Source organism: Haliotis rubra, unplaced genomic scaffold (genome assembly GCF_003918875.1).
Source record: "Haliotis rubra isolate DU_JTF1 unplaced genomic scaffold, ASM391887v1 Scf1546, whole genome shotgun sequence".
NCBI lineage: Eukaryota > Metazoa > Mollusca > Gastropoda > Lepetellida > Haliotidae > Haliotis > Haliotis rubra.
In genome coordinates this window covers 103,593-128,419 of record NW_025765499.1, presented here as the reverse complement: position 1 = coordinate 128,419, position 24,827 = coordinate 103,593, and the positions used below count along the sequence as shown (strand labels likewise).

Genomic DNA, 24,827 nt, shown 5'->3' with positions numbered 1-24,827 from the left:
ATTGCTGGAATATTGCTAAAAGCGGCGTAAAACCAAACTCAGTCAGTCAGTCAGTTGTGCTTGAGAAAGACATAGGTCAGCCTTTTGTTAGTTTAGAAAGGGTTTATTACAGAACTTGTAGAGTTGTTGGTATGTATTACCAACAAGTTTACAACATTGTAAACAAATCAGACAAGACAGGGACAGTCTCAAAAGCAAAACTGGGAAGCTATACCAGTGACTTCGTTAAATCTTTGGCCAATGTTCACAACTGAATTAAATTGACCGAATTACATCCATATTTTTGCAAAGAAATATACTAATGACATGCAAAACATTTAATAAAACGTTGTACATTTCTACAATCAATCGATAAAATAACACAAGTGATGGGATTCTTTCTCATGCACAATAATTCGTATGTTTATTTAAACACACACACACACATAACGTTCCACTACCCCTTATTTTTCTAAGTTTTTGATATTTTCATATGTAAAAACACATTTTAGGGCATGTCTCAAAATTTATTCCCTCGGTCTACATCAGGTAGATGTTTTTTTAAAGTGATATTTGTTATTTAAGTAACTTAATATCTCTGATTTTTACATAAAAGTCAAAAAGCATTTTTCCAGCATTTCCGACAGTACTTTAAAGGTTCTGGTACTTGGCCTTTTTCGGTGGGAGCTTCTGTCCTGCCTGGTACAGCACCATCCGTATTTCGTTCAGTTTCTGCTCGTCACGAAGGAGCTTTGCCATCTCGAAACTGTTGGGATGGGCCTTGCCTATAATTTCCTTTATCCTGTGGTGCCATCCCTCCAGGTGTATTTGTGCGGGGACCGACGGCTCCATGATGGTTCCTGGAGGGCAGGTCGCCTTCGATCCACTGCGTAGTGATGTAGTCTGTCAACTCGAGACATCTGTGATCTGGAGGCATGTCTGCAAGGGCCTGGAGCCACACTTCTTCAAGATAGAAATATGAATATAAATATTTTTCTATGAATGTGATGCCTTGTCTTAATACTTTCATAACAGATGATAGATGATAGAACGTAATTTAAATAAAAATGAAAAGCATACATACATCTTCCAGTGGTATCAGGGGTAAGACAGCACAGCGTCTGACAAGTCTGGTGACTTCGGGATCGACGTTGTGTATGGACTGGAGACAGACGTTCTGTGCTTTCCTCCATACACATTGTATGAAATTCTATTCTTTGTTCGAATAACGCTACCCCCTCTTTTTTCTTTAGTTTCTAACGTAAAGTACTATAAATAGAGTTATCTCCCTTCCCCTAGAGCACATGTTCTATGAACTTGAGCGAGAAGCTCAGCTGCTGTTCGAACCTCCTGAACCTGCCATTGGCTCCGCCAACGCACACAAAAAATCTTTCAATGTGGTGTAAAGTCATTTTCAAATTTTCAAAAGGGGGGTTCGAACACACACCCCAACCCCCCCTCTCTGGATCCGCCAATGCAAGCGACATTAATAAACATGAATGTTACCGTGTCTTGTTTGAAGAAAGGAAAGTTACACCACATCCATACCTTCAAGTTCTCTCACGAACAAAAAGTTTATTAATGGTACTTTGAGCTCGGAAACTCGCCGCGTGTTGGTGTTATTTATAGTAACATGACCACGAATGTAACCTCGCCATGTCACAACCAATACAAGTTATCCAGCACCGAAATGTGAACGTCTTTTATCAAGTTACGGAATGCTGAACTCCATAAACTGGGCTTTCCGTGAACTTTTGATGTAAATGAACATTTTTGTGCATAATGAGCGACAGAAAACATAGCGACATTCGGGCATTACCGGTACCCGATGTTCGACCCAAACGTTCGACGCAAGGGATTCCACCCGTGAGATATGGTTATGATGATGATATGCCCCTAAATAGACATCGTGTAAGAACCAGGTCTCCATGCTGATCTTGTTAAACAGTATAATCTACCAAAGTCAACTAAGCCATCAAGCATCAAGTCTATTCCTAAACCTATCAAGAAAACTTGTGCTAACGCTAAATCTGATACAACTTTTCCAAGTATCCATTCAGAACTTGATAAATTGTTTGAGGCAACTAAGCCATCAAGTGTAAAGTCTCATCCTAAAACAGGTACAAGTAGGACAAGTAAGGAATACAAAGACAAGTTAAAGTTAAACTTACAAGCAAAAGCAGCAAAGTTAAAAGCTTTACATGCTAAACAAAAGGCACAGGTTGATATTCAGTTAGCTACAGTCCAAGCCCAACATGAAACTGAAATGGCAGATCTAGAAGCCCAAGTATTGCAGAATATGGTCATGAGTTCTCAACACACAGACATTAATTCAGAAAGTAACTCATGTAATAAATCTAAGGCTGTTCATGACTGGATAGAAACACAAGTGAACCAATATTACGCACCACAAGACATGCAATCAGTGAGTGACCGAGGTGACAGATATGAAATCACAAAACTCTGAAGCACATTCATAAGTCGGTGAAGAAAGAACACAAAAACAATTCAAAGCAGAAAAACAAGCACAAACTAGAGACAGACAGCAGGTTTAAGTGAGACATGGACCACAAACACAACCTGGATATAATCACAAGCACAACCTGGATATGGACCACAAGCACAATCTGGATATGGACCACAAGCACAATCTGGATATGGACCACAAGCACAATCTGGACATGGACCACAAGCACAACCTGGATATGGATCACAAGCACAACCTGGATATGGACCACAAGCACAATCTGGATATGGACCACAAGCACAACCTCGATATGGACCACAAGCACAATCTGGATATGGACCACAAGCACAACCTGGATATGGATCACAAGCACAACCTGGATATGGACCACAAGCACAACCTGGATATGGACCACAAGCACAACCTCGATATGGATCACAAGCACAATCTAGATATGGACCACAAGCACAACCTGGAGACAGTTCACAAGCACAAACAAGAGACAGTCCTCAAGCACAAACAAGAAACCGACCACAAGCACTAACAAGAGACAGACCACAAAAACAAGCACAACCAACAAGGGTACGCAATGGCTGCATAGACTCTTGGATAGATGAACTGGTCATAGGCGAAGAAACACAGCTTCAGTGGGAAAATACGCCAGTCACAGAACAGATTACTCATGCACTGATAAAGGTTGAAAGCGACAGAGACCTACCAAGAGTTGACATTCCTAGGTTTAACGGAAGTGCTTTACAATGGCCCAAGTTCATTGAGCAATTCTATTATCAAATCAATTCAAGACCAGGAATCAATGACTCACGACGTATGGACATTCTTCAATCTCACCTAGAAGGTGAAGCGAAACAGCTTGTCGAAGGTCTTGGGTACCGTGGTAGACATTATGCACTTGCTATGAAGGAACTTAAACGCTCGTTTGGTCACAGAATGAAAGCCGCAAGAGCTTTTATCGAGAAGATAACCAATGGCCCAGTTCTCAACTCTAATGATGCCCAAGCAATGAGAAAACTCTACATTTCACTGAGGGATTGCATAACCACATTACAGTTGTTGAACTATGAATCCAACTTGTCGAGTTGCGAGATTGTTCTGAAAGTAGCCAGACGTTTACCTGCGGACAAGGTGGGCAGATGGAATGAACATGTCAGAGTACTTGCGGCAACCCATGATCATACTTTGATTGACTTGTTTGATTGGATGCGAGACAGAGTTGAAGCGGATTCCAATCCATTCGCCATTTCTCAGTCGAGGCATGAAGATAAACTGGGCACAGTTTATAACATGAATGAAAATACTCAAAGCAAGAAAACTCCAAACTATGGAATGCCACACATCACAGTGTGTGTAGTGGAAGAAGCATCCTTTCAACGTTGCAGCTGGAAATACGGACAGGACCGCAGAATTGGAAGCCGACTCAAAATCCATCTGTAAAATAAGAATTAAATAAATAAGTGTTAATGTCATTTTATCACGACGTTATGGTGAAGTAATTTCGTTATGTGATCAAGATATTATTGTAATATCATTACCTGAACAATCTGTGGTTGCAACTGGAGACCTGCATTGGTGCAGCATCCCTCAGGAGTCTAAAAGCACGGGTGTAGGTCTTTCTGGTCTTGTTGGGCAGCAGAAAGAATACCAGTGGAAACATCTGATCTGCAACCTTGGCGGGAATCGTATAGAGTTGGAGAAAGAGATTAAGGCATACATAAAGAAGTCCCATCACCGTAAATGAAATCAGTTTCGCAGAGATGTTCAAGATTCTTCCTGGTGGTGAAACCTTATATTTTGTCATCATCGCCGTCATCGATGCAAAGGAAGCGGTCGCCTGCAAAGGTGGGAAGACTGTACGTCTGGCCTTGTACAGCTGGTTCTTGACGCTGTCAAAGGATGGCATGGACTCGATGGCTGAGGTGTTGTCTTCAGTCCAGGGACTAGGCTTAACGGTTCCTCGTTGTAAAGGGAAGGCATTGGTGTCAGTGATGTCTTGGCCTTTAACTTGATTTAAACGTATTTTTTCCAAAAGAATATGGTTTGGTAAACAAGCAGAACCTTGCTTATACGAATACCTCACCAGTACATATGTCATTTAAACAAAATACACAAGAACTGGATACACACGACGACACATTAAACCACATATATGTGAGTTGTAGGTGCTTATCAACCTTGAGGCTGCATTTACACTTAATTAATTGTCTAGATATATTTGTCTGGAATAATTTATCAAATCGTTTAGACTTAAAAATGTATTGATGCAGGGACTCTATTATGTTCTTATTGACATCGTTGTTAGCTGGAGGTAGTCCGTATAACACAGCTTGGAGACTATGGCCATTCACATAGACGTAGGTATTATTTCTAACAGCAGTGTATAACTTACATGTAAAAAGATAATGAACAGTATCTTCATCGTGCCATCCACAAGCGCATTCAGGGTTCTTAGAAATGTGTCTATTTACTTTATCCGCATTCAAATCACTACAGACGAGCTTAAGTCGACAGTGTACGCTCTGACAGAATGGACTACCATAATTCAGATCTATGTAATTATTGGATTCATCATTTTTAAGCAGAGATTTGAATTCACCGATTGACTTAGCAGAGATTTAGCGAATACGGAATTATCAGTTAATGAATTCCAAATTTTAATTGTGTCAGGTAGGAACGATTGTTCATATATTTTAGTCCTACAATTGATAGTTTGTAGCTTAGATTTATTACGGAGATTATATTGACTGTTTTCAGAGACAAATTTAGGAACATGGTCACAGAGGTATTCAGAGGTGCGAGATCGTTATTCATCTTGAAAAGATCTATGAGTTTAATGTAGTGCCTTCTTTCTTTTAATGGTTTAGACTTTGTTTCGACATATAACCTGTGATGACTCGTGCCACAAAAAGCGCCGCATGTTGTACGAAGTGCATCTAGATGTAACTGTTCAAGAAAAAGGGATTGGTCATTCCTACAATTATCCCAGATATGATAACAATAGCCAAATATCGACATCACAAACGATTTGTACATGGTTTCTAGCGCATTTCTGGAGAAGCGATATTTAACACTTCGGAGACAGTTTATCATGGGGCTAACAATATCTTAGATATGACTTTTCCATCCACCATGGCTCTGTAGAGTTATGCCTAGGTGTTTATGACTTTCCATTTCTCGTACCGGGGTTTGGTTAATGTTCCAGGTCGGATCCTATCAGTTTTATGTTTACGAGAGAAATTGATTATTTCGGTTTTATCAGGGTTGAAGTTATAGTCCGTTTGGGTTCAGATGAGAACGATGAATGATAAAATATCTCGAAATAGGGATAAGTGCACAAAACATAAATAAGACACATTGTCCTGAAACCTGTACCCAACAGGATCTGAAATCTGACGTTTTTGATCGATCGCGGAAAAAGTTGTTTTAGAAAACCATCATGTAAAATTGTGCTTTTTTCACGCTTCACAACGAGGGATGCAAACGGCTGGTTTTGCTGTTCGTAGGGTGTTTGAAGAAGACGCAATTGATGCATAGCAGTACGATATTACATTCTAACATTTATTAGCACAGAGATTTCAAAATGTGTAGCCTTATTAAACAGTTGTTGTACAGATATAATGTGGTTAAAGATACACAGCCATCGTTCATTGCACGTGTTATATTATGGTGGTGTATATTTTTCACCTGTGAACTCCAGTGATTTTGCTAATGAACCAATATTCACTATTCTGGAAGATAATATTACAAAGTTTTCATCAAAGGATTCTGACTGTCAAATTATTATCCAAGGAGACTTTAATGGACGAACTGGTAGTGATGTGTATTCCGATATCATAATTTGCGATGACCCTACCTATTTACCAATTGATGAGGACATAAGCTACCAGTCTGATGATGGGATTGAGCCACGTGTATCCCAGGATCGTGTCATCAACAAACGTTGACATCAACTCTTGACTTTTTGTAAAACTACAGGACTTATCATTTGTAATGGTCGTTTGTTCAACGATAAGGGTATTGGCAAATTACGTGCTTTGCAAATAATGGACAAAGTACTGTAGATTATGTTCCTTGTACCGAAAATGCCTTAGAACTGTTTAACAGTTTTGATATTGCTGATGAAGTGGAATCTTCTCATCTACCTATAGTTTATTCTTTTTCCGTTAACACTGAGAGTTCCAAACCCTGTCACTTGTGAAGATAATATTGTTCCTAAGGTTAAGTTCGTTTTGGAAAATGACACTAATAGTAATGATATTTATGTTGGAAAAAATTGGGACAAAGTTAGGCCTGAAGATATTAATCTGTTCTACTCGTTGGTGGATCATTGTGAAATATCCCAAGCCCTGAGTTTGTTTCATTCTATAATGCAGTCGTGTGCTGAGCATTGTAAGAAGGTTGTCCCTTCAGGTGAATCAGGTGATACCAGGGTAGGTAACTGGTTTGATAGAGAATGCATTGAAGCTCGTTGAGAGGCTCGTCGTTTTCTCCGTGCATTTCATGCAAGTAACAGTTTCAGTGATAAACAACGGTACATCGATGCGTGGAAGTTTTATCAGCAGCTTTGTTTATCGAAAATGTCTTGTCAGTTTCAAGAGTATGTTGAAAAACTAAATAAAGCATTGTGTACGAGGGATAATAAATCATTCTGGGCAATCGTTATCCAGAAACGTGCCTTTAAATTTAGCAAGATTAAAGCTTCCGAGTGGGTTGATTATTTTGACTGTAGACCAGGAATATCTTGATTGGGAAATATCCATGCAGGAAGTTGTCGACGCTGTAGAGAGTATGCAGTCAGGTAAAGCGCCGGGTTTTAGTGGGATAAGTATAGAGTTCTTCAAAAATGCTCCAGTCAGTTGCTTCAAAATGTTGCAGTTTCTGTTTAATGCCATACTATCTTCAGGGGCATACCCGTCAGCCTGAACTCTAGGTGTTATTATTCCTCTGCATAAAAAGGGCAGTGTAGATATACCTTCTAACTATAGACCGATTACACTTTTGGAAGTTTCAGGAAATATTTGCTAAAGTCATTAATAGCAGGTTGTATGCATTGGCTCAGCAAGAAGAATTGTTCACCCCAGAGCAAGCTGGTGTTAGACATGGTTTCCAAACAGCTGATAATATTTGTATTCTTCATACAGTCGTCAATAAATACTTATCATTATATAAGGGACGGCTATACTGTGCTTTTGTCGATTTAAAGGCTGCGTTCGATTCTGTTGACAGAAATAGTTTACGATAGAAGCTGTGGCTTGGAAATGTTAAAGGAAAGACGTTCTCTGTGCTTAAAAATATGTACCAAAATGTAAAGTCATGTGTCTCACTTAAAACAGGCTACACCTCTTTCTTTGAATGCATGTATGGAGTACGCCAAGGATGTCAACTATGTCCATTTTGTTCTCCTTTTTTATCAATGATCTAGTTGAATATTTGTCTGCTGATAAGCAGATGTGTATCGATTTATATTTTATTGAACTGTTTATTCTGCTGTTCGCCGATGACATTGTTCTATTTGATGGCACAGTTCTAGGGCTGCAGAAGATAATTGGTAAGTTAAGGACGTATATTGCAATAAATGGAAACTTAAAATAAACATTGATAAGACTAAAAATATTGTTTTTAGGAAAGCAAGTAGACTTAGGAAATATGAAAAATTCTTTTTAAACGGAACCCCTTTAGAGATAGTCTCATCATATAAATATATCGGCGTCCATTTCTCTTGCTCTGGAAATTGGTATCAAACCCAAAAAGCCTCAGCAGAACAATCCTGGAAATTACTGTCTATTGTCAGGTCCTCTATGAAAAACGTTACAAATTTACCACTGAAAGTCTTATTACATATATGTGATGTTAAAATTCTTCCAATCTTGATGTATGGTTCTGAAGTTTGGGGTTTTCATCCCTCACCAAATATACAAAATATTCATGACAAGTTTTGTAAGCAAATACTTCACCTATCTATTGCTACTCCGAACATCATTGCACGTGGTGAAATAGGTCGCTACTCTTTGAAGGTTAATACTTACCACAACATTGTGAAATACTGAACCAGGTTAATAAGTCAAGATAAGAATATTATTTTGTAGAAAGTATATAAGTACCAGTATTGTTTAGCTGAAAAGAATCGTGATTGTTGGTCTTTGAGAGTTAAGAAACTTCTCTTCAGCTATGGTTCTGGAAATGTTTGGGTTGATCAACAAATTACAAATGTAAACAATTTCCCCATACAATTTAAGCAGAGGTGTATTGATATTGATCTTCAAACGTGGGCTTCAGATCTTGAAAAATATACTAAACTAGATTTTGTCGACAGATAAAAATGATTGTGTCAGAAGAATATTTCATCAGTGCTGTAAATGTCAAGGTATATTGTATTGCCCTTTGTAGATTTCGCTGTTCAAATCATATGTTAATGATTGAACATGGAAAAAGTTTAAATCTTGCACGCATCGAACGGTTGTGTCCCTTGTGTGTTATTCCTATGATGGAATCAGAATACCATTTTTGCCTTGAATGTGTAATCTATGACAATCTGAGAGCATCTTTCATACCACGTTTTTATCATGTATATCCTTCTGAAAACAAGCTAGCTCTACTGTTTACTTCTCAAAATAATATTGTTATAAACAACCTTGCTAAATATATATTTTTAGCTATGAAAAAACGTATGAAATATTTTGCATCCTGCTGATCTTGTGTTCACATCTCTGTACAATTACTAGTATACCTCTATGTTCATTCCGTCACTTTTATGGCACTTCATGTCATGTCTTGAATCCTTCTGACATGTTTGTGTACAAAGGGCCGGTGGCCCCCTTACTGAATAAACACACATCTCTCATTAGTACTATATAACGTAGGTCGACATACAACATATATGGACCGTTTACAAGCTTAATCGAACATGAGAAGTATCTTACCTTTCTAAAAGATAGAAAACAGTGGCAAGTGTTCATAAGACTGAAAACGGTGTCAATAAGGTTGCAAATCAACGGATAAGTGTGTAAGTATGGTTTTACGCCGCTTTTAGCAATATTTCAGCAATATCAATATATTTCTGGGGACCCCAGAAATGGATTTCACGCAGTGTATCCATGTGGGGAATGAAACCCGGGTCTTCGGCGTGACGAGCGAACGCTTTAACCACTAGGCTACCCCATCGCCCCTGAAAATCAATGAAGGAAGATAGCTGGAATTAGGATTTTTCGTCTGTGTCCTCTTTGTAACGGGACGGGAGATGAATATTATTTTGTCTTAATAAGTACTTTCTACATGAATGAATACACCTCTCTCTGTCTAAAATGTATTGTCATAATCCGATTATGATTTCACAATGCCATTTAGAAAGTGGTCAAATGTAACATATGTTATATTTGGGATTACAATTTCTGAGTAAAGTACAGATTCTAGTACTTTTGGGGGGTTGGGTCCCATCAGGGATTCGAACCCACACCCACAGAGTGAGGCACCTAATCGCAATGCCATTACATAATCCGAGTATGTATACATATATACTGCCTCTCCCTTCGAACAGGGGACGGTGGGGTAGCCTAGTGGTTAAAGCGTCGGCTCGTCACGCCAAAAACCCGGGTTTGATTCCCCACATGGGTACAATGTGTAATGTCCATTTGTGGTGTCCCTGCCGTGATATTGCTGAAATACTGTTAACAGCGACGTAAAACCAAACTCACTCACACGCTTCGAACGGTGTGAGGGTACTGAGAAAACGATCTAATTATATATCTCGAGTGAAAAATGAGATACAAGAATAGTGTAATGAAAATTCAGTGCGAAGTTATGCATTACTGTAATATTCACACATGTAATTTCTCTTCTCTTAATACGAATAAAAGATTTGTCACTTGATTTAGTAAAACAACATCGAGTCTCTTAACAGCTTTCTGTACACGACGTCTTACTAATTGAGGTTTCCAAGTAATACTGAAACATGCTGGGACCTACCACAACCCTGCTACCCATGTAGACGTATGACTTGTTGCTGGGGTCGTCTAAAAAGCTTTTGTAGCTGTAACGGAGGTAGTCCTTGCCTCCATGCACCTCTCCGATCCTCATGACGTCATCAAAGTCATGTCTGGTCGCCCTTCGAATATATAGTTTGGCATTAAATGCATGTGGACCCGTTTTTTTTTTAAATATCTCTTCATCCAATGATCCAATCGATCTCAAACTGTGCAAGTGGATGTTTTGTCAAACAACCTAATCACATTGTAAATCACCGATTTTATGCATTTGTATTAAAGAATCTGTCTATGTGACTGTCAACAAAATAAACAGCAGAACGCAGACTGCTGGCAGAGGGAGGGAGCCAATGACCTGTAACAGCGGCAGTGTTGGGTCATACAGGTAAATGCACGTGCAGTTCATGATAGTTACCTGTGCACTGCACAGTGATAAACCGTTCGGATCATTCACATTGACGACTTCTAGCTGTCATCATGAAAGCTTATTCAGATGATGCTAAACGTTTAATTAGAAATGTGTTTAGTTTTTTTTTAAAAAGAGGGACTGGGTCATTGGATGAAGAGATATTTAAAAAAACCCGGGTCCACATGCATTTCATGCCAAACTATAGTGCTTTGTCATATCAGTTGGATCACAGAATTGGGAGCCATGTGTTGCTACCTGCTGAGCAGTATAGAACTTAATGCCGTGAAACGTCACGAGGCTGGAACTATATAGAGAGCTGGTGTAAACTATTTTATCATGCAAATGTATGGCAGTCAGGTTCTGCTTAACGATTTGCATTAAATGTGTATAGGCTACATACTAAATCAGTGACATGTTTGTAAAGCGTGTTTAGTACAATGGGTGTTTTGCACACACGAAACATGCTGAAATATATATTCCAGCATGCGTTCGAAACAAGTTAAGGTATACTGCAGACACAATGTTAAAGCTACATTTACAACAACATGGCGATTCGCGATGCCTGGACACTCAAGAAGTATGTGCGCCTGCAAGCGAACTCATACTCACAAATGCATTTGAGCTTTGCACAAGCTTTGAAATGCCTCCGATGTAGTATCTACAAGAAGGAATACTTGCAATTTATAAGTAAGATAACGGGGAGGGAAGGAGTTGAGTGAGTGAGCGAGTTGGGTTTTACTCCGCTTTTAGCAATATTGCAGCAATATCACAGCGGGCATCACACATTGTACCCATGTGGGGAATCGAACGCGAGCCTTCGGCCTGAGATTTCTAAACATATTCAGATGTCGGGACCTTACCCTAACCCTTATTAAAAAACCTTCACATCTCAAGCTGGGGGTACGGGCGGAACTCTTACCATACATATTAGGAAATGCAAGTGGTTTGTATTTAGCACGAAGGATATAAAGACATGAAGACTGTTGAACTTGATATTCTCCAAAAGGGTGATGTGCTGTTGACCAGAGGGCAAGCGTGAGATCACCAGGAGTAATTGCCAAGGTTGGAGTAGTGGCTTATTGTAGGCTGATGAGTCGGACAGTGGAAGTACGGAGGACTGCTAACGCCAGTAGCCTGGTAACTGTGGATTCGTACTGACAGAAAACAGGGATTGATGCCAAACACGGATACTGTTACCTTGTTGTCATAGTAACCATTAACCAATTACTTGTATCACTATTTGCCATAGTAACCATCATTTACTTTTATCACTATAAACATGTACCTTATAACAGTTATTATTCTACGACTGTGCCGATGAGTCGAGTCGAGTAGGTCTGGTTAGATAAGTGTTTGAGGGTCTGTGTGCAGGTGAATAAGTGTGTGTCATGGTTTGAGTATATGTGGGTGAGGATTGAAAAGCCTGGGTTATGTGCGTGTGAGTTACATGTGAATTACATAATTGTGAGTTGCATGTGAGAGAGCTCTATTTCTGTTTTGTATAGGATGAATGTGTGAAAAGCGTGTTTTGTATTGTATATTTGGAGGTTGGTTCAATAAACCTTGGAACCTAATCTCTTCTTCTGATTTGTGACAAGGCGTCTCTGCTAAAGATAACTGAACGAGTTCAACCACACAACAGTGATCCGTTTGGCCCAAGATATGCCCTTGGTTGTCCAACTGTAACAAACATGACCCCTCCACTGAAATGTCAAGAAGCCATTCCAAAGTTTTTCGGTCTGATGAAGGATTGAATTTCATCGGACAAAGTGCTCTTAGACCAGTAGTCCACAGCTTCCTTCTGATGGTGTTGCTGGAGAGATGGAGTCCAATGTCCGTTGCGTTTGCATGGGTCATTATGATTGGCATTGTGTATTCAGTTAGGAATCGGTTATCACGGCCATTGGTCTTCCTCAGTCTCCCAGCTATTCCTGACAAGTCTGCTACTAAGCGTGTGGTTTATGTTCATGTTCGCACCGACCTTGCGACAGGATACCCCTGCACCATGCATTCCAGTAACTTGCAATATGAAGAAACGACAATTTTAGTGCGGTCGTCTTTTAATGCAGTTAAAAAACGCACTGTAAATTATCAAATTTATGCCCCAATGTGCTTGGCACCTTCGTAGCATGTGAACATGCGGCCCTTATGCGGTCTCCACTGCAGGGACGTCCTATAACTTGGCGTTTTGCTGAAACTGTAACTCATGTTTCTATGGAATATTTGAATAGATGATTAATTTCACGCTGCAAGGTATGAAAATGAAACATAACTACAGCTCTTCCGTGATGTCCCCTGAGACGTGGTATGTCGGCATTTATTCCAGTGACTTAGGGTGGGTAAGACTCCTGACTTCTTAAGACTGCTTTGAGTTAAAATGAAAAGCGTCTGGCCTTCTAAAGAGAACATTGCTGGCCTTGTTCCTAGAATACATCATGCTTCTCAATTTCGTGCAATTCAAAAGGTAATTGTATGGTTCCATTTCTTTGACAACACACCCCTTCTCTGCTTCAAATCCAAACTTCATTCACAAGTTTACTAATAAAATAAAATATATCCCAAGTGATGTTAAATGTTAACTCACTCATTCACTCACTCACCCACTAAATATAGACAAGATATCTTTCAAAGAGGTACATGTTGTTACTTAGGCGTTGGTATTTGTCAGTGCAAAAGATTTTCATAATGTCCTGAATTATGTGGATAACGTCCTCCTCTGATACCAAAATATATGAGTGAGTGAGTGAGTTACTATTTAACGTCACATCGGCAATATCTCAGCCATATCGTGACGAAAACAATCCATACAATAAAAGTGGAAACATTTTGAAGTTAAAACCTGTCGACGATGGACAGTAAAAAGACTAGAGAATCACAGATATCAATATAAAACTAGCGAGCAAAGTTAAAATATTCCAATCAAAGAAGACAATACAATATAAAATACGGGCTATAGATCGCCAACAACTGAAGGTAGATCACCATACTATGGCCCATGGGGACTTACATTACGTTTGCTACCTGCATGGACCCAAGCTGGATTTACACCATCCCTTCAGCCATTGGCGTTGATGCTGAGATTTAGCCATACATTAAAAACACAAAAGTACTACGATTAAAAACCTGGTACACTTAAATTGACTTGAAATGTTTTGGGACTTACGTACCCTCGCAGGAGGACAATAATTTTACGCTACTTCAACCGCCAAAAATATATGAATGATTGAGGTTTTACGCCGCTTTTAGCAATAATCCAGCAATATCACGGCGGCAAAAATATATGAACGTCCTGGGGCAGATTCGCTTTTTCGCCCTGGACTATTTGGCAAATAGTAGTTGATGTTTCTTTAGAGTACATTAGTGACAGCAATGTATACTGTTAACGTTTCACTGAACGCGAACCAGGTCTCTTTCAAAAACATACATTTTTGTACAACAGCAATGGTGTTCATGAATGCAGAAGGTCTTCATAATATCCTGAATTATGGGAGTCATGTTCTCCTCTGATACCAAGCATATAAGAACGTCATCTTGGCGGAACGTCATCATGTGATGAAGATGTCTTAAGACATGATGATGTAGTGTGTTAACATCACTGCCATATATGTCAACATGGTACATGCGACCTCCACTGGCTGATATTTGTGTTCTCAATGTTACCAACGACGCGTCACCCTCGTTCTTAGAAGAGAGGATCAGGGAGTCTTGCTGGAAATATGTACTTGCATGTTTTGCGGTTATCGGTCGAAAAGGCACCCAATCTACCGTGAGTTTACCATCAGGAAACAATTGACGGCATGACTCTTGGGAGGAGAATAGTCTTGCCATGTCAATCTTTTGTCATTTCCTTGACCATGTTAATTGATGTTGATTGAGGTAACCTTGCCACCTGGGAGACGCTGCTGGTGTAGTACATCACGTTCTAAAATAGAAGTAGCGGTTGTACATTGATCATGATCATTCTGATTCGAAATGATTGATGCCAGTCTTGGAAATATACTCGGTGAGGAGGAGTGAGTGAGGAGAGTGAGTGAGTGAGTGAGTGAGTGAGTGAGTGAGTGAGTGAGTGAGTGAGTGAGTGAGTGAGTGAGTAGTGAGTGAGTGAGGAGTGAGTGAGTGAGTGAGTGAGTGAGTGAGTGGACAACGCTACATGGCACTGGGGAACGATAACACACAAAATCATCTCTAACCATGGCACCTGACCATCCAATCAAATCGGTTGCATTTGAAGCTGGGGACAAATTTGAACATACAAAAGGTGACCATGAACAGCATATCAGTCCATACATCATTAAACGTGAGGTAAAGATTGAAATTGGGTTTAACGTCGTACTTGAGAATATTTCGCTCATATGACGACGATGCATGCGTGTGTATGTGTGTATGTGCGGCTGCTTGTATTAGCCCAGACTTAAGCTGGTTCTATAGTGCTAGCCCACTGAGATACTCCATGCCGCAGTGACGCATGAATACCCACTCAGACACATTATTCTGACTCCAGGCCACTACAGTCCTTATTGTACCCATTAATGCCGAGCGCCAGGCAGGGACCAACAAGTACCATATTTTAACGTCTTTTGGTATGACGCGGTCGGGGATCGAACTCACTGACCTTCCGCTCTCCTTGCGGACGCTCTAACCACTACACCACGAAGCGGTGTCATAAAACGTGAACCCGATATTGTTCATAAGGTTGGTTGTATATTTGAGGTTTTGCTTCAGCCGACACATCAATGATGCGATTCTTAAACAAGTATTTCTGTTTGTGTTGATTTGATGTGTAAAAATATGGTAAACTCTAGGATCTAGAACGTTTTCCATACCTTGCAAAAAGCTCAGTAAATGATTGCCTCAAAGTTGGTCTTTCTCTCAAGTTTATATTGTCTGCAACCATTACTTCGTATTTTAGGGATTCTCTTCTTCTGTACTGATGGCGTACATATTTCTTCAATGTCCGAAATATGCCTTGACCTTGGAATGAGGCCTTCACTCTACCGCTACGACACAGCAAAGTCTGTCCTCCATCAATGAGAAAGGATGCAGAGAACCCAACCTGTAACACAGAATTAATTTAAGTTACTTGTTCATACAAAAATATGCCACTTTGATATGCTATGATATTGCTGGGATATTGCTAAAAGCGGCGTAAAAGCATAGTCACTCACTCACCTACTCACCGTATGACTCACTCCAGTAGCTAGAGAACATTCACAGAAAGCTGTAACGAGACACCGTATTGTGGTTTACAAACGGTTAGGTCCCGTAAGTTCGACCTTTGGATGGGTTTAATCAACGAGGAATGATGCAGTGAAGCCAACTTGTAATATAGGAATATTTTAATACAAATAATTTATTCTTGACACTTTGATCATATAATCTGTTGCTAAAACGGTGTGTCGGAATACCATCATAACACCAACACTCCATTCTGCGTAATACGACTGACATTCAGCAAGTCAAAACCCTTTATTACAATATATCTACAGCAATAGATTGACCGTGTTTGCCTTAGTCAATGAATGAACGATTTATAACAACTATATGCAACAAAACCCTGTCATTGTCCACAGTCCTCTGCCCAGGACATTGTTGATTGTATGAGTTCGATTTTTTCATAAGCATTTGTTTATACAGTCACTTACCAAAAGGTGATTACGAACAGATGAGCAAGTCCTGCCGCTATGGTCGCATCCATCATGGATACAAACAAGAGACCAATAACGACTACCAAACGCTATAGTGCGTGAAGTGAAGGTGAAGTGTTTGATGTTGTGAAAACAGTGTTGTTTTCAGAGATTAAGACACTGGTTTTCTACAAAATGTGCAATGTGTTCACTCAGGAAACGAAATATGGCATGTGTACCAGCGAGTGAATGAATCTCACTCAATGACTTTGATCATGTTGATTACTGGTGAGTTATTCACTTTCTTACATCACATGCTATAAGAATGTTGGAAATGGCAGTTTTCTTCGTCATTTCCACAACTTCACTTATGGCAAATGTATAATTAGACAACAAGTTTCTTCCTACGGCTCGTGGTGGAAGATACCTATGTGTAAATGGTTATATGTACATCGTGAACAAGAGGAAAAGGGGAAAGACTGCAGATCAAGAGATTCAACAGTGAACGATATAATTTATACACATATTTCATTCATGAAATATAAACATAACATGAATATGGATTGACACAACAAGCCAACGGCTTATGTAAGTGCCGCTCCATCAAACATTACACAATACTATGCAATCAATAATTAGTTTCAAACAAAGTACAAAAACAATTATGTCCACAAAGGCATGAAATGCATAACATAGCAAAAAGTCTACAAAAATATATCAAATGATTCGTGGTAATTGCATGCATAAGAGTTTAGAATAATTTGAATCTATTTGAAAGAATATGAATTTATGAACAGAGTCAAGAATAGGCTGATAAATTCTGTTGCTTGGAGTTTGATTACCAATTTTCAGATCTCTACATATTGGCCCAGGGTTTGGGTGGATATCTCTGCAGCATAAGCGTAAAATGATTATGAATTTTGAAAAGGACGGATTGTACAAGCTGAGAGATGAAAATAGCATTTTTAAATGGTAGAATTTTCCTAAAGCTTTACCATGCAATTTCAAATAGAAAACACCACCCGCCCGTCTGTAAGTTGCAAGATCAACTGGCATCGAACATTGTTGGTGAAGTAAGAACTACGATGGTACAGAGGGAGGTTAAAAGGTAAAACACATTAAATAATCTTGTAAAAGGCTGCATGCCATTTGTGGAAAGAAAGGGACGTGTTATGACAAGAGTATACACATCTTCTTAAAATATTACTGAACAACAAAATAAAAATAAATATTATACCATCTATCAACTTTATTTATATGTATTATTTATCATGTAGAGAGTGGAAATTACTGCCCTAATGAATGCACAAATAAAAATGACATTTTACAGCGTCCTTGTTCAATTATTTTCCGGTGAACATTTTAGCATTAGCTGTGCCGTTGTAAAAAACATTGACTGCCCATTGTCTGGAACAAGAGCTTGGGCTTCGTCGGGTACGGACGTGTTTTCAAGAGCTCACGGGTGAGAACCCAAGCGCAACCAAATGAATGAACGTCAATAAGAAAAGGAAAAGAAACAGAAGTAGAAAAAACTTAAGAAAGTCCACCCCATGATGAGAGAAATGTGTAAAAACAACAGACTAAAACAGTGTTAGAAATAGATGAAATAAGAAGGATGGCCATGTTTCAGGGACCTCAAAGTACACCAAACAATGTTATGTATGGACAGTACCAGACGTCCCCAACGTTCACGTATGGACCACCGCCAGGACCCCCGGGCCCCGCAGCAGTCCCCGTTTCCTCGCCCCCAAGCTAAAGTAAGCCACCGTGGGCACAGGCCCTCGTGTCTTTGCGAGGATTAAAGATGTTAAAAAAACAAAACATTTGAGATGACCCCCGACTCGAAATGCTTCACAGTACAATACATTATGACAAGGCCGGACACTTCGGTGTACCCAACCCGCCTGCTTGCCGATCGCTACGCTACCATCGCATGCAATTGATTAAAACTTAATGTAAACATAATCATGGTTGATTGGCCTATCGAGCACCACTCATGACACCTACCAATTCTTTATTGTTATTTCTGCAAGTCGATTGAAACCCGATTTTGACCCCCAACTAAACGATCTTGACACAAATGGATGACGATGTGTCCGCACAAACCAGGGGTGTGGTGTGTTAATCTTCGCAAAGACACGAGGGCCTTTGACCGTGGGTGGATGTGCTCTTCACAAAGCTTGCTAACATGGAGGGAAATTTTCAAAACAGGACAGCATGGAGACTACGCTGAACAAACCTAGTCTACGTACTGGAAACATGGCGACAGAGATAAAAGAATTGAGAGAGACTGTCCAGAATGTCGAGGAGTGTACTAAGTTTCATGAATGCCAGTACACTGAGATAGAAAAGGAGGTCAGTAAGGCTGACTGACTGACTGACTGAGTTTGGTTTTACGCCGCTTTTAGCAATATTCCAGCAACATCACGGCGGGGGACACCAGAAATGGGCTCCACACATTGTACCCATGTGGGGATTCGAACCCGGGTCTTCGGCGTGACGAGCCAACGCTTTAACCACTAGACTACCCCACCGCCCCAGGTCAGTAAGAATAGTAAGCAAATCTCTGACATATCCGCACTTATCAGTAAAACGAGTAATGACAAATTACTCACTGAGATATCAGCACTACGTGACAAAGTCGTTGATGTTCACGCAAGGTCAATGCGGGATAATCTTGTTTTCAGTGGGATAGCTGAGAAACCAGAGGAGGATACTAACAAGGCTCTGGATTACGTTATCAAAACTGAACTGAAACTAGATAGAAATATAGAGTTCGACAGGGTGCACCGAATTGGGGGACCAGGGGCTAGGAAACCGAGGCCAATTGTGGCCATGTTCTCTCAATATAAGGACAGAGATGTAGTTAGACAGGCTGGATTCGCACACCTATAGGGCTCAAACTTCTATATCAACTAACAGTTCCCGAAAGAAATACAGGACAAAAGGAAACAGTCATATCCCGTGCGTCGTGCTGCATACCGTGCAGGAGACAAGGTAAAACTAACAGTTGACAGACTGTATATCAACGACAGACTCTACGAGCTTGGAAAGCCGGTCCATGGGTCAAGATGTGATGTACTCAGACGACCACACACACCAGAGTTACTGACCTGGGGCGGTGGGGTAGCCTAATGGTTAAAGCGTTGGCTCGTCACGCCGAAGACCCGGGTTCGAATCCCCACATGGGCACAATGTGTGAAGCCCATTTCTGGTGTCCCCCGCCGTGATGTTGCTGGAATATTGCTGAAAGCGGCGTAAAACCAATCTCAGTCAGTCAGTCTCACTCTAACTGAGACTAAACTGTGTGAAATCGATGTCACCGATATCCCCGGGTTCTGTGTTTACACAAATACCCGTCCTCAATTCCTGTAAAACCGTGGATCGGGAGGAATCATAGTAGCTATAAAAAAACATCTAAGAGACTATATATCTGTGATCCCAAGGACAAATGATATAACTCTATGGTGTAAAATTTCCAAGGCTTATCTTAACCTCCCATCTGATTTAATCCTTGGATGTGATAATATGCCACCAGAAAACAGTAAATATGCAGATAAAGAACTCGAACTTGATATTGTTAATATGTCTACACTTACAAACTATGTGTGCATAACTAGTGATTTTAATGCTCGCACTAAGGACGTACCTAATTATATAGTTTTTCATTACTTTTTTGGGATAATGACCAAATAGACGAATTTTTTAATGTACTCTAAGGTGGAAACACTGAGTGAAAATAACATCAACATTGCGAGACAAACCACGGACAAACTGTGAACTCTTATGGCTATAAGCTTCTGGATGTGTGTAAAAACAATGGTGTGTATATTGTCAATAGGAGAGTTGGGAGAGACAAGTATATCGGAAAACATACTTGCAAGAATGCCAGTGTTGTTGATTATTGTGTTGCTACGGCTGAAATGTTCCCTAACATTGAGGATTTTGAAATAAGTGATTTTGATGGAATATTGTCAGATGTTCATTGCGCCATTTCTTTCAAGTTAGGATGCGAGGTGAAGGTATGTAACCCTACACAAGTCAGTGACAAGGGTACTACACGTGTAACACTGAATCCATGGGAAGCCTGTAAATGTGATGTTTATGTAAACCAGGTTGATAGTAATGTATTACATGAAATCGATGTGCGAATTGACTCTATTGATACCAGTAATGTATCTGTTCGTATTAATGAAATTACGAATGTCACGTCGCAAGCTCTTGTAGACGCAGCCAAATATACATTTGGGTGTAAAGCTATTCCAAAAGGGGGTAAAGCAAAGGATAAACCGTGGTTTAATAAATCATGTAAACTGGCTCGAAAGGATTACCATACGCACAAAAGGTTTTATGGGTTACACAAAGGCAATGTTGACAGAATTGTTCATTTCGGCCAGTAAACACTATAGAAAAACTATTAGAAAGTCGTACAAATTATTTAAGAACGAATGTACTCAGCGGCTGCGAGAGACGAAAAGCAGTGACCCTAAAACATTTTGGGGTATCTTGAATCATTTGTTAGAGCGAAAACCAGCCGTGTGAAATTGAAATCAATACATTATTCAACCATTTAAAAAAAATGAATACTGATGTACATAACGATGATAATATAGAAATAAGTGATGTCTCTTCAATTGACATGTCCGTGTTAGACAGCCGGATCACTGAAGCTGAAATTATGTCATGCATTAAAGATTTAAGAAATAACAAAGCCTGTGGTTTAGATAATGTACGTAACGAATATATCAAAGCCTCTGCTTATGTAATGCTACCAGCCTATGTTAAATTGTTTAACCTGGTACTAGACAGATATTTTATTTCAGTCTCACCTCACATAAAATACATATATAAATATACTTATAAAAGATAACATATAAGTGAGCCACCCTTTAATGGTTATGAGAGACGAATGTATTAAATGCACTATAAACACTAAAAATAAATAATGATATAGTTATATACAGTATAAAATCTATCCGTAAAAATATGTTTTCTTCTTTGCAAGATATAAAAGCAGGTTTTGGCACTGAAATATACATGGTGTTTAAAAAGTAAAACTAATTTATCATCATCACAGAGATCTAAGAAGTTGGGATAGCTACAACAGACATTTTCATATAAACTTTCACGCAAATTATCATACATAGGGCAATACAACAGAACATTCACTCTCATTCACATTCACATTTGTATATCTGCCGGTTTCCAAATGCAGAGGAGCAGTACCTGATCTGAATTTGGAGAAGGCAGAGCGGTAAGAACGGGGCATACTAGATCACGGGGCTTTTCCCCAAGCTTGGTCAGATGGTTACATAAAGCCCATTTTTAAAAACAAAGGAAGCCAAGCCGACCCCGATACCGACAGGGGAATATCCATTGTTATTTGCTTAGGCAAGCTGTTCACAGCAATCCTATCCAAGCGTCTGATAAGTGACTCACAAGCTGGGTTTCGGAAATCGTATTCCACAATAGATAATATATATATTCTTAAAGCTCTGATAGATATATACCAAAATATGAGGAAGAAATTGTTTTGTGTCTTCACAGATTTTCGTAAAGCATTTGATACTGTTTGGCGCTATGGTCTCTGGCAAAATTAGGAATAATATTGGTGGGAAATGTTTGGCATTATCCATGACATATATCAAAATATAAAATCTTGTATAGTACATAATGGGATTGAATCCCCTTTCTTCTCCTGAAATATTGGTGTCAGACAGGGTGAAAATTTGTCGCCTTTTTTATTTGCCCTGTATTTGAATGACCTCGAATCTTTCCTTGTTGAACATGATTATATTGGCTTGAAGTCAGCTCAGAGTATGTTTGAAGATCATATAGGTTTGTACATTGAGTTGTGTTTATTGTTGTATGCAGATGATACTGTAGTCTCTCGTACAGACCCTGAAGCAAATATATAAGAAAGCCCACACAAGTTGAAGATCAGCTTCAGGCTGAAAAATATATCCAAGAAAGCCCACACAAGTCTAGAAAATGTGGCAAGTTTGAGGGCTCCTTTTCATTCTATTTTTTTTACTATGAACTTTTTTCAGTAAAATATGTTCATTTCAGAGACTAGTTGTTAGTTTAATGATACTGTAGTATTTGCGGAATCTAGTGATGATCTTCAGTATGCATTAAATATCTTCTCAGAATACTGCAAAACATGGAAACTGAAAGTATATATATAAAAAACTAAGGTTGTAATATTCTCTAGAAGAAGTTGTAAAAAAAGTCCCATAATTAAACTTGATGATGAAAATATTGAAGTTGTATCTTGGTATTTTGTTTAAAAATAATGGACGTTTCTGTAAAGGTATTAAACGACTACATCCCAAAGCTTCCAGAGCCATGTATGCAGTTTTGAGGAAAATAAGAATGTTAGAGATGCCACTAGATTGCCAGTTAAAACTGTTTGACAACTTGTACAACCCATATTATTGTATGCTTCAGACGTGTGGGGATATGAAAATACACTAATCATAGAACTTCTCCATCTAAAGTTTTGGAAATTTATTCTCAAGGTTAAAATGACAACTCTTGACTTCATGGTATACGGCGAGCTGGGTCAATATCGGCTAAATATATCCGTAAAAAGCCGAATGCTTTTTCATTGGTGTAAAATGTTATTATTCCCAGACAAGCTGTCATACAAGATATATTCTCTCATGTATACCATGAAGTCAACCTGGCCTAATTATAACTTTAGCCTGCTTACGTCAATAGAAAATATCCTACAGGATACTGGCTTATATCATGTTTGGATGTCACAGTATATTGTTTCTCCTAATGCTTTAAAAACTAATGTTAAAAGGATCCTTATTGATCAGTTTTATCAGTCATGGAATGCAACAGTAAATGCTTCCTCAAAAGGTAAATATTACAATCTTTTATAAAGAATTACCTCATCTAAATTCTTATCTTTTAGAACTACCCCCAAATCTTAGAATATGGTGCACACGCTTTAGAACAGCTAACCATAGACTACCCATAGAAACTTGAAGATGGACTAACGTTATAAGATCCGACAGACAATGTACATTATGTAATGAAGCAGTGGGGGGCGAATACCACTTCCTTTTAACATGCCCATGTCTAGCAACCCTAAGAAATAAATATCTGCCTAAGTTTTTTTATAATAATCCATCAATAGATAAATCCACCTCAATTATGAAATCCAGTTATAAACCACTCGCCATGAAATTAGCCAAATACATCAAAGGAGGACTTATGTTTGTACAGATGAGATTACCCCTCCAAAACTGACCAGTTTGTTTTTACACCCATCCAAAGGTCGAACTTACGGGACCTAACCGTTTGTAAACCACAATACGGCGTCTCGTTACAGCTTTCTGTGAATGTTCTCTAGCTACTGGAGTGAGTCATACGGTGAGTAGGTGAGTGAGTGACTATGCTTTTACGCCGCTTTTAGCAATATCCCAGCAATATCATAGCGGGAGTACACCAGAAAGTGGCTTGTCGCGTAGTACCCATGTGGGGAATCGAATCCGGGTCTTCGGCGTGACAAGCGAATGCTTTAACCACTAGGCTACCCCACCGCCCTCTAGCTACTGGAAGTAACTTGCTGAGCACCTACCACAGCATGGCCGACCATGTAGATGTATGATCTGTTGTTGGGGTCGTCGAGGAAGCTTTTGTAGCGATAACAGAGGTAGTCCTTGCCGTCGTATACGTCTCCGATCCTCATGACGTCAGCAAAATCATATCTGGTCGCCCTTCGAATATCGTGCTTCGCCATATCAGTTTTCCTCTGTGTGCTGCTACTGGCTGTATACAATCCTGACTGGAATAGCGGAATGTTGTGGTGCTTGATCGAGCTGGAACGTGTGTAGACTAGTATGTAGAATAGTTTCAGTATGCAAGTGGTTGAATGACAGGTGCGATCATGCAACGAGTAATCGGTAGTTGCGCACATGAATGTGGAGCATCCTTTAATTTGTTAATATGCAATACAGCATGCATTGCATTGTAAATCTAGTTTAAATATGCAAAAATATAAATGATTTAATTTTAACTTTGAGTTGCACGCCCGGGCGGGCGGAGAGAAAATGCAACAGAACCAGATCACACCGAAGCGACCGGTCAGGTCTTCAGGCTGAATGGTGGGCAATACCAGAGGCAGCCATACGTCAGAATTCAAGTATCGTTACATATCGCCTCACAGTATTAAAAATGATGTTGTTTTAGCGATATGATCGAGGTCAAAAGCAACACTGAGCAATCATTTTGCAATGCGTGTTGAAATTTCAGTCAGTTTCAGCAGTATCAGCTCTGTCACCTCTTGAAACAACACCAGGCGTAGTGTCGTACACAGAATGGTGGTTTTATTTCTTACA

At 39.5% G+C, this 24,827-nt stretch overlaps 2 protein-coding genes across 2 annotated transcripts; one reads left to right on the top strand and one right to left on the bottom strand.

Moving 5' to 3' along the window:
* The first annotated feature begins 2,588 nt into the window (after positions 1–2,588).
* Positions 2,589–2,990, top strand: LOC124270772 (probable serine/threonine-protein kinase fhkB). The gene has a single exon (XM_046705809.1). The coding sequence runs from the start codon at positions 2,589–2,591 to the stop codon at positions 2,988–2,990; it is 402 nt and encodes a 133-aa protein (XP_046561765.1).
* An 11,688-nt stretch (positions 2,991–14,678) lies between these two features.
* Positions 14,679–24,229, bottom strand: LOC124270771 (histidine N-acetyltransferase-like). Its single transcript, XM_046705808.1, has 3 exons — positions 24,068–24,229; positions 15,789–15,902; positions 14,679–14,771 (listed from the first exon to the last, which is right to left on the bottom strand). Exons 1-3 carry the CDS (start codon positions 24,227–24,229, stop codon positions 14,679–14,681), a joined length of 369 nt encoding a protein of 122 aa, XP_046561764.1.
* Between the last annotated feature and the right edge of the window lie 598 nt (positions 24,230–24,827).